At 44.5% G+C, this 12,033-nt stretch overlaps 2 protein-coding genes across 2 annotated transcripts in view; one reads left to right on the forward strand and one right to left on the reverse strand.

Annotated features, from left to right (window-relative positions):
- The window catches only part of LOC120041886 (poly(A)-specific ribonuclease PARN-like), a 37,689-nt gene extending 35,379 nt beyond the window's left edge, over nt 1-2,310 (forward strand). Inside the window, exon 26 of the mRNA XM_038986745.1 lies at nt 810-2,310. Within this exon, the coding sequence (XP_038842673.1) occupies nt 810-856 (47 nt within the window). The 3' untranslated portion in view covers nt 857-2,310. The remainder of the gene's footprint in view (nt 1-809) is intronic.
- Nucleotides 2,311-4,866: 2,556 nt separating this feature from the next.
- Nucleotides 4,867-10,685, reverse strand: LOC120041890 (zinc finger protein 585A-like). The gene is made up of 2 exons (XM_038986750.1): nt 10,569-10,685; nt 4,867-9,960 (listed from the first exon to the last, which is right to left on the reverse strand). The coding sequence occupies exons 1-2, from the start codon at nt 10,626-10,628 to the stop codon at nt 7,294-7,296; spliced, it is 2,727 nt and encodes a 908-aa protein (XP_038842678.1). The 5' UTR covers nt 10,629-10,685; the 3' UTR covers nt 4,867-7,293.
- Between the last annotated feature and the right edge of the window lie 1,348 nt (nt 10,686-12,033).

Raw genomic sequence — 12,033 nt, forward strand, 5'->3', positions numbered from 1 at the left:
TCTGGTCTTGGTCAGTACCCACGCTGCAGCATTCTGTATGTTTTACAGTTGACCAATGGCTTTCTTGGGTAGTAGACCAGACAGTAGAGCATTACAGTAGTCAAGCCTGCTGGTAATAAAAGGATGAGTCTCTCTGTATCAATGTTCCTTTATTGCTGGTGAATTTAAAATGTGTGGCCAGATTCTCTCTGTTTCGGCTCCAGTCATAAGACCCTCGGACTTGATTCAGATGCAGGAAGTTGAACCATCCAAGTATGTAAATCACTAATAGTGTATCTGTGGCGCTAACAGCCTCTGGTGCCAGACCCTGATAGTTGGAGCCTAAACTTGGCTGTGCGTTTGCTCTCTGCTTCTGTGTATTGGAACAGTTGCCCGTAGCACCGTCACCAGTACAACAAAACACCAGTGGTGTACCTCAGGTTGACTGTCTCTCTGTATTGGAACAGTTGTCCCCAGCAACGTCACCAGTACAACACAACACCAGTGGTGTACCTCAGGTTGACTGACTGGGACTGTCTCTCTGTATTGGAACAGTTGCCCGCAGCACCGTCACCAGTACAACAAAACACCAGTGGTGTACCTCAGGTTGACTGACTGGGACTGTCTCCCTGTATTGGAACAGTTGCTCGTAGCAACGTCACCAGTACAACAAAACACCAGTGGTGTACCTCAGGTTGACTGACTGGGACTGTCTCTCTGTATTGGAACAGTTGCTCGTAGCAACGTCACCAGTACAACAAAACACCAGTGGTGTACCTCAGGTTGACTGACTGGGACTGTCTCTCTGTATCTCTCATCTTTCCCTCTAGGTGCAGAGACGACTTCTTCTCTGTTCGACGTTCCTGAGGTCTGGTAGCGATGGAACCGAGCCCCTGGCTCCTTACCACCTTGGTTCCTGCTCCCTACCCCTGGCCACTTGACTCCTACCCCCTAGGACCGGGTTTGGAACTAGGCCTGAAGTTTCAACCAGCTGCACTAATCTGACTGGCTGAGAGAAACGTCTTAAAGCCATAATTCATGACAGGAGTCCTCAGCATGTGGCATAGCAGGATATTCCTTTAGGAAAGAAAAAACAGTCCTAAATGGCTCCCTATTCTCTATATAGTGCACTACTTTTAACCACGGTCAATAGCGCTCTGGTTTAAAGTAGTGCACTATGGATTGAATTAGGGTGCCATTTGGGACATAATCAATATTTTTTTCCCCACTTGTCTTTTTATTTTGCTCGCACTGTTTTTCAATTCTGATGTATTGATTGATAAATCCCCTGTATCGTGATGGATTAGGTAGTTACCACTCTGCATGTTGTGGTGCTACGGACACCTGTTCAATACAGAGAGAGAACTCACACCCAGGCGTAGTTCTAATCACCCAACACATCAGGGTCTGAAATGGCAGCCTGATCTCTGGTCCACTACTCTTAACCAGGGTCTATAGCGCTCTGGTCAAAACTAGTGCTCTATATAGGGGATGGGGGGCCATTTGGTACACCGCCAGGGTCTGTGTTCCATGAGGATCGACGTTACAGAATATTCATCTAGAAATAGACTATCTAGATTTGATGCGCTTCTTTGTTCTATAGAAGAGGGAATCGCGTCGTTCATCTGGTGTGTATTTTCTACGTTGTATCGTCCTGAACACCAGGCCAGGCTAGTTGTTCCACGACCACCTAGTTACTGTCACCGAGTCTGAAATCTTTCCCCCTCACCGTGTCTGTTACCGGTGTCAAACCGGTTTAGTTTTAACCGTAAAAATGTTGTCTCCGTGTCCCGTTCATAGTGAACCATTAAGTGTCTCTTAAACCCCGCCCCCCAAAATGCCACTTGACTGATTCTAGTGTAATACTGTCCCGGTGCTGTAATAATATTTTAAATGGAGTTTAAAATAACTTTTTTTTTTTTTTTATATATATATGTATAAAGTTAAAGCCCCTCCCCTCTAATTTTATAGCTCCTGCTAGAACCTTCTCCAAGGGTGTGTATCCTAAATGGTTCCCTGTATAGTGCAGTGTACTAGAAAGGGAATAGGGAGCCATTTTGTGAATACAACAAGAGACGTGGTTGGTCTTTTCCCTACAACAGTCTTGTGGCATTATTACTTTTGTATGGAAGACATTTTTGTGGCCGTTTTAAATGTCTATTTTTTGCTGTCTTTACTTTCCCCTCGTTGTAACTCCTCCCCCCTTGCAACTGTGTCAAATATTGTATCAATGCAATGTGTCGACGTTACGAATACGTATGTGCTGTTTTTGTATGAAAAATGTTAAAACCAATATTTCCTTATGAACAGGAACAATTAAAGAACGTTTCTTAGTAATCCACTGTGTCCTTTTTCATCTGTTCAGTACTGTTCTGTATCCACGGCAACGTTACATCTCAGCCGTCGGTGTGGGATCTATTTAGTACTGTTCTATATCCACGGCAACGTTACATCTCAGCCGTCGGTGTGGGATCTATTTAGTACTGTTCTGTATCCACGGCAACGTTACACCTCAGCCGTCGGTGTGGGATCTATTTAGTACTGTTCTATATCCACGGCAACGTTACATCTCAGCCGTCGGTGTAGGATCTGTTTAGTACTGTTCTGTATCCACGGCAACGTTACATCTCAGCCGTCGGTGTGGGATCTGTTTAGTACTGTTCTGTATCCACGGCAACGTTACAACTCAGCCGTCGGTGTAGGATCTATTTAGTATTCTGTATCCACGGCAACGTTACATCTCAGCCGTCGGTGTGGGATCTATTTAGTATTCTGTATCCACGGCAACGTTACATCTCAGCCGTCGGTGTGGGATCTATTTAGTACTGTTCTGTATCCACAGCAACGTTACACCTCAGCCGTCGGTGTGGGATCTATTTAGTACTGTTCTGTATCCACAGCAACGTTACAACTCAGCCGTCGGTGTAGGATCTATTTAGTATTCTGTATCCACGGCAACGTTACATCTCAGCCGTCGGTGTGGGATCTATTTAGTACTGTTCTATATCCACAGCAACGTTACAACTCAGCCGTCGGTGTAGGATCTATTTAGTATTCTGTATCCACGGCAACGTTACATCTCAGCCGTCGGTGTGGGATCTATTTAGTACTGTTCTATATCCACGGCAACGTTACATCTCAGCCGTCGGTGTGGGATCTATTTAGTACTGTTCTGTATCCACAGCAACGTTACACCTCAGCCGTCGGTGTGGGATCTATTTAGTACTGTTCTGTATCCACGGCAACGTTACATCTCAGCCGTCGGTGTGGGATCTATTTAGTACTGTTCTATATCCACAGCAACGTTACAACTCAGCCGTCGGTGTAGGATCTATTTAGTGTTCTGTATCCACGGCAACGTTACATCTCAGCCGTCGGTGTGGGATCTATTTAGTACTGTTCTATATCCACGGCAACGTTACATCTCAGCCGTCGGTGTGGGATCTATTTAGTACTGTTCTGTATCCACAGCAACGTTACACCTCAGCCGTCGGTGTGGGATCTATTTAGTACTGTTCTGTATCCACAGCAACGTTACACCTCAGCCGTCGGTGTGGGATCTATTTAGTACTGTTCTGTATCCACGGCAACGTTACATCTCAGCCGTCGGTGTGGGATCTATTTAGTACTGTTCTATATCCACGGCAACGTTACATCTCAGCCGTCGGTGTGGGATCTATTTAGTACTGTTCTGTATCCACAGCAACGTTACATCTCAGCCGTCGGTGTGGGATCTATTTAGTACTGTTCTATATCCACAGCAACGTTACATCTCAGCCGTCGGTGTGGGATCTATTTAGTACTGTTCTGTATCCACGGCAACGTTACATCTCAGCCGTTGGTGTGGGATCTATTTAGTACTGTTCTATATCCACGGCAACGTTACACCTCAGCCGTTGGTGTGGGATCTATTTAGTACTGTTCTGTATCCATGGCGACGTTAAATCTCAGCCGCCGGTGTGGGATCTATTTAGTACTGTTCTGTATCCACGGCAACGTTACATCTCAGCCGTTGGTGTGGGATCTATTTAGTACTGTTCTGTATCCACGGCAACGTTACATCTCAGCCGTCGGTGTGGGATCTATTTAGTACTGTTCTATATCCACGGCAACGTTACACCTCAGCCGTCGGTGTGGGATCTATTTAGTACTGTTCTGTATCCACGGCAACGTTACATCTCAGCCGTCGGTGTGGGATCTATTTAGTACTGTTCTGTATCCACGGCAACGTTACATCTCAGCCGTCGGTGTGGGATCTATTTAGTACTGTTCTGTATCCATGGCAACGTTACATCTCAGCCGTCGGTGTAGGATCTATTTAGTACTGTTCTGTATCCATGGCAACGTTACATCTCAGCCGTCGGTGTGGGTGTTTTCTTATAGTTCAGTATTGTTTCAACACTAACCTGTATAGACGTAGATCCACATCACCTGCGTCTTGACAAATATAATCAAACCTTAAGGTGCCATGTGTTTTTATTAGAAATGAGCTCCAATCAGTTTATCCTTCAATTTCTACAAGTGGAAGAAGTTTTTTCTAAATGTTTGCCTGTGAAGTGCCAACCCTGGTCGTGGATATGATGGCGCAGACCACATCACAATTTAAATGTTTCTTACGTCCCTGCCAACGAAGGCACCCAACTGCCCGGCAGTAAAGGCTAGAAAACCAATAGTAATGCTATCTGGACAGTGTTACTCAGAATGACATGTAATTATCTAACTTCACCTCCAATTAATTACACTTCATGTCCATATTGATCATCTCTGGCTCTGCTGTAAAACTCTCCACTGACCAGTCAAATAACCTTCATGTCCATATTGATAATCTCTGCTGTAAAACTCTCCACTGACCAGACAGTCAAATAACTGAAGACTAGAACATCAGAACTCAGTTCAAACACGTTTACTGTCACGGTTTCCATGGTGTTTTTACATAGACTCAAACATCCTTTGAAACACACAACATTCTTCAATATCATCTGCCAAAGTATATACTCAGGCCTAGATTCAATGAGATCATTAACCGGCATAGCGGATGTTCTGGCGGCGTCTGAGGGGGAACTGTTGGAACTGTCGACTATACATGGCAAGAATACACTCAAGATTTAAAAATCATTCAACTGGCTGTAGATTACATCACACAGTGTTCCAACTTCTAAACAAGGCAGCATGGGAGTTCTGTGACTGTGCAATACCGATCGCAATGTCCGCTTTAGGTATAATGCCAGGAGCCGCTTGTGGATTTGACGGCTCTAACGCAGTTCCACCTCCGACACCACTAAAGTGGATCTGATCGAATAGAGCCATTAAAAATGTAAAACAAATGACTTGCTGTACACAACTGTGAAACACGTCAATATACTCTAAGTTCATTGAGTCTCTTAGGTATGTGGGTGTGGTGGAGGGGGGCGCTTGTTTCTAATTGTCTTGTTTCCTGGTAACTAAAGAGTTGTGGAAATGTTATCTTGAAGGACAAAGAACAGTCAATGAATGAATCCATTTTTAAATCCAATGGTTGTTAGGACAAAGAACAGTCAATTAATTAATCCATTTTAAATCCAATGGTTGTTAGGACAAAGAACAGTCAATGAATGAATCCATTTTAAATCCAATGGTTGTTAGGACAAAGAACAGTCAATGAATGAATCCATTTTAAATCCAATGGTTGTTAGGACAAAGAACAGTCAATGAATGAATCCATTTTAAATCCAATGGTTGTTAGGACAAAGAACAGTCAATGAATGAATCCATTTTAAATCCAATGGTTGTTAGGACAAAGAACAGTCAATGAATGAATCCATTTTAAATCCAATGGTTGTTAGGACAAAGAACAGTCAATGAATGAATCCATTTTAAATCCAATGGTTGTTAGCTGTGTAAAATGCTATGGGCAGTTTTCTGTTGCCATGTCTGCCTATGAATTTGAGGTTGTTTTCCCCCATTCCCGTCCCTTAGCTTGTTTATACCGAAGATGGAATGTTGATCTGGTCGTCTTGGTGTTTCCAGACCAGTTGATCTTCTCATGTTCTTGGTGTTTCCAGACCAGATGATCTTCTCATGTTCTTGGTGTTTCCAGACTCCAGACCAGATGATCTTCTCATGTTCTTGGTGTTTCCAGACTCCAGACCAGATGATCTCATTGTTCTTGGTGTTTCCAGACTCCAGACCAGATGATCTTCTCATTGCTCTTGGTGTTTCCAGACTCCCGACCAGATCTTCTCATTGTTCTTGGTGTTTCCAGACTCCCGACCAGATGATCTCATTGTTCTTGGTGTTTCCAGACTCCCGACCAGATGATCTCATTGGTCTTGGTGTTTCCAGACTCCCGACCAGATGATCTCATTGGTCTTGGTGTTTCCAGACTCCCGACCAGATGATCTCATGTTCTTGGTGTTTCCAGACTCCCGACCAGATGATCTCATTGTTCTTGGTGTTTCCAGACTCCCGACCAGATGATCTCATGTTCTTGGTGTTTCCAGACTCCCGACCAGATGATCTCATGTTCTTGGTGTTTCCAGACTCCCGACCAGATGATCTCATTGTTCTTGGTGTTTCCAGACTCCAGACCAGATGATGATCTCATTGCTCTTGGTGTTTCCAGACTCCCGAACAGATGATCTCATGTTCTTGGTGTTTCCAGACTCCAGACCAGATGATCTCATGTTCTTGGGTGTTTCCAGACTCCCGACCAGATGATCTTCTCATTGCTCTTGGTGTTTCCAGACTCCAGACCAGATGATCTCATGTTCTTGGTGTTTCCAGACTCCCGACCAGATGATCTTCTCATTGCTCTTGGTGCAATTACTCTTCTTAAATGATAGATATTATGTTATATAATTGGGCAAAATCTCAAGTCTCAATACAACATGCAACGAAACAAAATGTCTCCTAATTAAACAGAATTGGCATACTGAAGGTTGACATAGTGTGAAGAAGGGGAAAAAGCCTGGAGAACTGCTGGCCAAAACAACACAATCATATCTGCCCTGTTTAAATGAGGTCCTGGTCTCATCTGACTGGGGGGGTCAATACTGAGGTCCTGCCTGAGTCTTTATAAAGAGGTCTTGGTCTGTCCTGTCTTGGTCTGAGTCTTTATAAAGAGGTCCAGGCTTGGTCTGAGTCTTTATAAAGAGGTCCTGTCTTGGTCTGAGTCTTTATAAAGAGGTCCTGTCTTGGTCTGAGTCTTTATAAAGAGGTCCTGTCTTGGTCTGAGTCTTTATAAAGAGGTCCTGTCTTGGTCTGAGTCTTTATAAAGAGGTCTGAGTCTTGGTTTGAGTCTTAGTCTGTCCTGTCTTTGAGTCTTGGTCTGAGTCTTTATAAAGAGGTCCAGTCTTGGTCTTGGTCAGAGTCTGAGTCAGTATTAGAGTGTTGCGGATCTTGACTCCATCGCTGCAGTATACCGGACCAATAGGGGGCGGTGTCTCTCCGGTGTGTCTTCTGGTGTTTCGTAAGAGCTCTTTTCTCGGAGAAACACTTGCCACAGTCAGGGCATTGGTACGGCTTTGCTCGAGGGCTCTGGTCTTGACTCAATCTCTGTTTTTTACCAGGCAAAGAGAAAGCAGAGTTGTGTGCCCCTGACCCGTGTGTGTCGCGTTGGTGTTTCTTCATTGCTTTCTTTTCAGTGAAACGCTTCCCACAGTCGGGGCATGGGTACGGTTTCTCTCCGGTGTGCGTTAGTATGTGTGTTTTCAGAGTATTTGACTGAGAGAAACTCTTGTCGCAGTAAGTGCAGTGGTACGGTTTCTCACCTGAGTGTATTAGGCGGTGCCGTATTAAAGATGCACCATGCGAGAACTTCATATCGCAGACGGAGCATTGGAAAGGTTTATCTCCCGTGTGCACAGTCTGGTGACGTTTCATGTAAGACTTCTCAGTGAAGCGTTTGTCGCAATGGGAGCATTGGTAAGGCTTCTCGCCTGTGTGCTTTCGCTCGTGGATTACCAATCGATGCTTTGAATTGAACTCCTGGCCGCAAGTAAGGCACAGGAACGGATTCTTCTCTCTTACTTGCTCGTTCGTTTTTTGATGCTTGGTTCTCTGATGATTTGACAAGGCCTGAAGCACCCTGAAGGTCTTCCCGCAGTCAGGGCAGAGGTGCTGTTTCTCCTCGTGGGTCACCACATGTTTCTTCAGCGCTCCAGATTCCATGAAACCTTTCCCACAGACAGAACAGACGTGCGGCTTCGCTAATTGCTCTCCGTGCTGCGTTTTCTGATGTCTTCTCAAAGCTGAGTGGAAGCCGAAGCTCTTGCCGCAGTCGGCGCAGAGGTGAGGTTTCTCTCCAGTGTGTGTCCGCAGGTGAGTCTCTAACCCTGCCTTAGAAGCTAGCCTCTTCCCACAGTGAGGGCATGGCTCAGAGACCTGTGTCTTTCCTACCTTCTCTCCTTTATGTCTTCTAACATGTGTTCTAAGATTCGAAGAGTCGTTAAATTGCTTCCCGCAAAGGGGGCAAATGAAGGGTTTCTCCCCAGTGTGCATACGAAGGTGCCTTTGATAACTACTTGAGTGAGAGAAGCGTTTGTGGCATTGGGAGCAGCGAAATGGTTTCTCTCCGGTATGCGTTCTCTGGTGGCTTGTCAGCCTTTCCTTTGTTGGGAAATGGCGCTTGCATTCAGGGCATTGGAATTGGTCTCTGTTTAAACGATGCAATTTGGAATGATTTGTTAAGGTAAATAAGGATGCAAAAGTCTTTCCACAATCAGAGCAGAGGTGAGGTTTCTCTTCCGAATGGATGGCTTGATGTTTTTTTAAGTATCCAGAATCTCTAAAGCCTTTCCCACAGACAGAGCACATGTGGGGCTTCGCACTACCTGCTGCGTGAAGTGCCTGATGTCTTTTCAGAGACGACTGAAAAGAGAAACTCTTCCCACAGTCAGCACAGAGGTGAGGTTTCTCTCCAGTGTGGGTTCTTTGATGGGACCTCAAGGCTCCTGGCTGATTAAAGACTTTCCCACACACTGAACATTCATGCCTTTTCACTCCTCCGTGCTCTGAATGACTAAGTTTCTGATGTTTAGTCAAGGAGGGACGGAAAGCAAAGCTCTTCCCACAGTCGGGGCAGACGTGAGATTTCTCTACAGTGTGGGTCTTCAGGTGAATCTTTAGTCTTGTCTTGGTTGACAACTTCTTCACACAGTGAGAACATGGATGAAGGACTGGCTTCTTTACTGTCTCCTCCTGTTCTGAAGAACCAACATTGTTCTCAGAAGGTTTCTCTTTGGAATGTTCTCCGGAGTGAGTTCTTTTTATGTGTTTCTTCAAGTTTCCTGGATCATTAAAAGGCTTGCCACAACGAGGGCAAATGTATGGTTTCTCCCCAGTATGAGTTCTCAGATGCCTCTTAAGACTAGACAATTCATTGAATCCCCTCCCGCAGTCAGAGCACTGGTGAGGTTTCTCTCCTGTGTGGGTTACCAGGTGCTCCTCCAAAGCCTTCTTTGTGGGAAACTTCTCCCCACAGTGAGGACACGGTTCACGGTAGAGCCTCTCCACACCCAACTTCTCTCCTGGGTGAGCTCTCCTGATGTGTTTCTTCAAGTTTCCTGGATCATTGAAACCTTTCTTACAACGAGGGCAAACATACGGTTTCTCTCCAGTGTGAGTTAGCAGATGTCTCCTAAGACTGGAATGTGTACTGAATGTCTTTCCGCATTCAGAGCATGTGGTTTCAGAAACATGACATTTCTCTCCAGTATGAGTTTTCAGATGCCTGGAAAGGCTGGAAAATGTACTGAATACTCCCCCACATTCAGCACATATATTTTTCTGTTTCTCTCCAGTGTGAGTTAGCAGATGTCGCTCCAGAATGTCTTTTGTGGCAAAACTCTTCCCACACTGAGCACAGGAGTGGGTTTTCTTGCAGGTTTTCTGCCCCAGTGTTTTCTTGCAGTCCATCAGCTGCACAGACACCCTCTTCAGACCCAAAATGAAGGCGCTACCGGGAGAGGCACGACACAGGGTCTTCGGTGGGCGACACTTGTCCTAGAAATCACAAAAAAAGAGACTTAATTAATCAGGATGGGAAACCCTCTCCTACCTGTCAATGAACTTTGAAGTCTTTCAATTCCTCGTCCTCGATTCCTCAACCTCATCCTCCTCCTCCTCAACCTCATCCTCCTCCTCAACCTCATCCTCAACCTCCTCCTCCTCAACCTCCTCCTCGATTCCTCAACCTCCTCATCCTCCTCAACTTCATCCTCCTCAACCTCCTCAATAAAGGAGAAAGTCTAAGAGGAAGAACATCCGATATTCTCCCAAAGCCTTTTGCAGAAGTTGTTGAGGAATCAATGAAAGTATTGAGAAAATAAATACTCACTTTTTGACTGGGAAAATGAATACTAAATATTCACTTTCTGGCTGGGAAAATAAATACTCACTTTTTGACTGGGAAAATAAATACTTTTTGATAGGGAAAATAAATATTCACTTTCTGGCTGGGAAAATAAATATTCACTTTCTGACAGGGAAAATTAATACTCACTTTCTGACTAGGAAAATTAATACTCACTTTCTGACTGGGAAAATGAATACTCACTTTCTGACTGGGAAAAATAAATACTCACTTTCTGAATGGGAAAATAAATATTCACCTTCTGCTCTGGTGTGTGCTTCTCTGGAGATAACTCCACCTCCAGCCCATCGCAAACCATCCAATCCCTGACCTCCCTGTCCAATTCTTCATCGCAGTCTGCAGCATCACAATCATCGGACTGGCTGGGACTCATGGACTCCGCCTCCAGCCCATTGCTAGGCAACCAATCCGTGTCCCCTGCGTCACAGTCTGCAGCATCATCATCATCAGATTGGCTGAGACTCATGGGCTCCACCTCCAACCTGTTGCTAGGTAACCCAGCCCCTCCCTCTCCATTCCATTCTTCATCGCAGTCTACAGGATCATCGGCTTTGCTGGGACTCACGGGTGCACCACTAGCATCCTCCTGTATCCTCCTGATGTCCTCTTTCAGTTGGACTAACCAAGACATTCCCTGCTCCACTGATTTCATTGAATCAGTATTGTTCCACATTTCCTCCATGATTTTACGCCGCAACGAGCGGTGATCCATGCCTTTAACTTCGGATGCATCTTGGCCATAACATTCACAAAGGGAGCGTAAATTGTCCTCAGTTAAATTCCATAAAGTCTTTTCGATTTCATCCATCAATGTTCCCTTCTTTTGACTCATATTGTCTGTTGAGTTAGAACGTTTCTTGGTAAAAACAGCAATAATAACACCTAGTTATTGAATGGAGCTGTCACAAGTTTGAGGTGTCTCTCCTCCCGCTGGGCACAGACGTCAATTCAAGGTCTATTCCATGTTGGTTCAAAGTAATTGAATTAAAATGATGTGAAAACAACGCCGATTCAATCAGTGTGTGCCCAGTGGGCCGTGTTTATTCACAAGTCTTCTGGAACTGGAGTCTCATAACACCAATCAGTGTGTGCCAAGTGGGCTGTGTTTATTCACAAGTCTTCTGGAACTGGAGTCTCATAACACCAGATCTTGTATGGTCACCTGTGTACATAGGAGGATATGGAGTGAAACAAAAACTGCTTGTGCCATTCAATATCTACATGTATAGTCCGATTCTACTTTTTGTCAAGTGTGTCAAATATATACCTTTTGTATAATGAATTTGTATTTTTACTTAATAGAACAATATCAGTGACACATTTATTTACCGATTTAATAACATTTCAATGTTCCCATGAGGGGTTTTATTTTGAAGGATACAACCCGGAAGCATTATTCCGCTAGCTAACAAGCTAAGAAAAGAGGAACAGAAAGTACAACAGTAACTAATTGATTATACACAGCTACAATCGATACCAGTCAGCAGAAAACAATACTTGTATTGTTATATCGACTCAATTTGAGCACAGCTTCAAATTAGTTAGCAGGAGCAATTAGCTAGCTAGCTAACGTTACCAAGCTAAACAGCAGCTAAGCAGAGCAGGTAGCTAGCCTAGCTAACGGATATGCAAACCTATCAACTAATAACAACGTTTAGAGGCCCTTTATGACTGTTGGTAGATACCTAATACTTAACTTACCA

Source organism: Salvelinus namaycush, unplaced genomic scaffold (assembly GCF_016432855.1).
Source record: "Salvelinus namaycush isolate Seneca unplaced genomic scaffold, SaNama_1.0 Scaffold570, whole genome shotgun sequence".
Taxonomy (NCBI): Eukaryota; Metazoa; Chordata; class Actinopteri; order Salmoniformes; family Salmonidae; genus Salvelinus; species Salvelinus namaycush.

What these genes read in the sequence shown, in the direction of transcription:
- LOC120041890 (XM_038986750.1), bottom strand. Translation starts at nt 10,628, where the DNA reads ATGGTTTGCGATGGGCTGGAGGTGGAGTTATCTCCAGAGAAGCACACA. An exon ending in AGCACACACCAGAGCAGAAG is followed by an intron (nt 9,961 to 10,568) that starts GTGAATATTTAT and finishes TGTGATTTCTAG; the next exon opens with GACAAGTGTCGCCCACCGAA.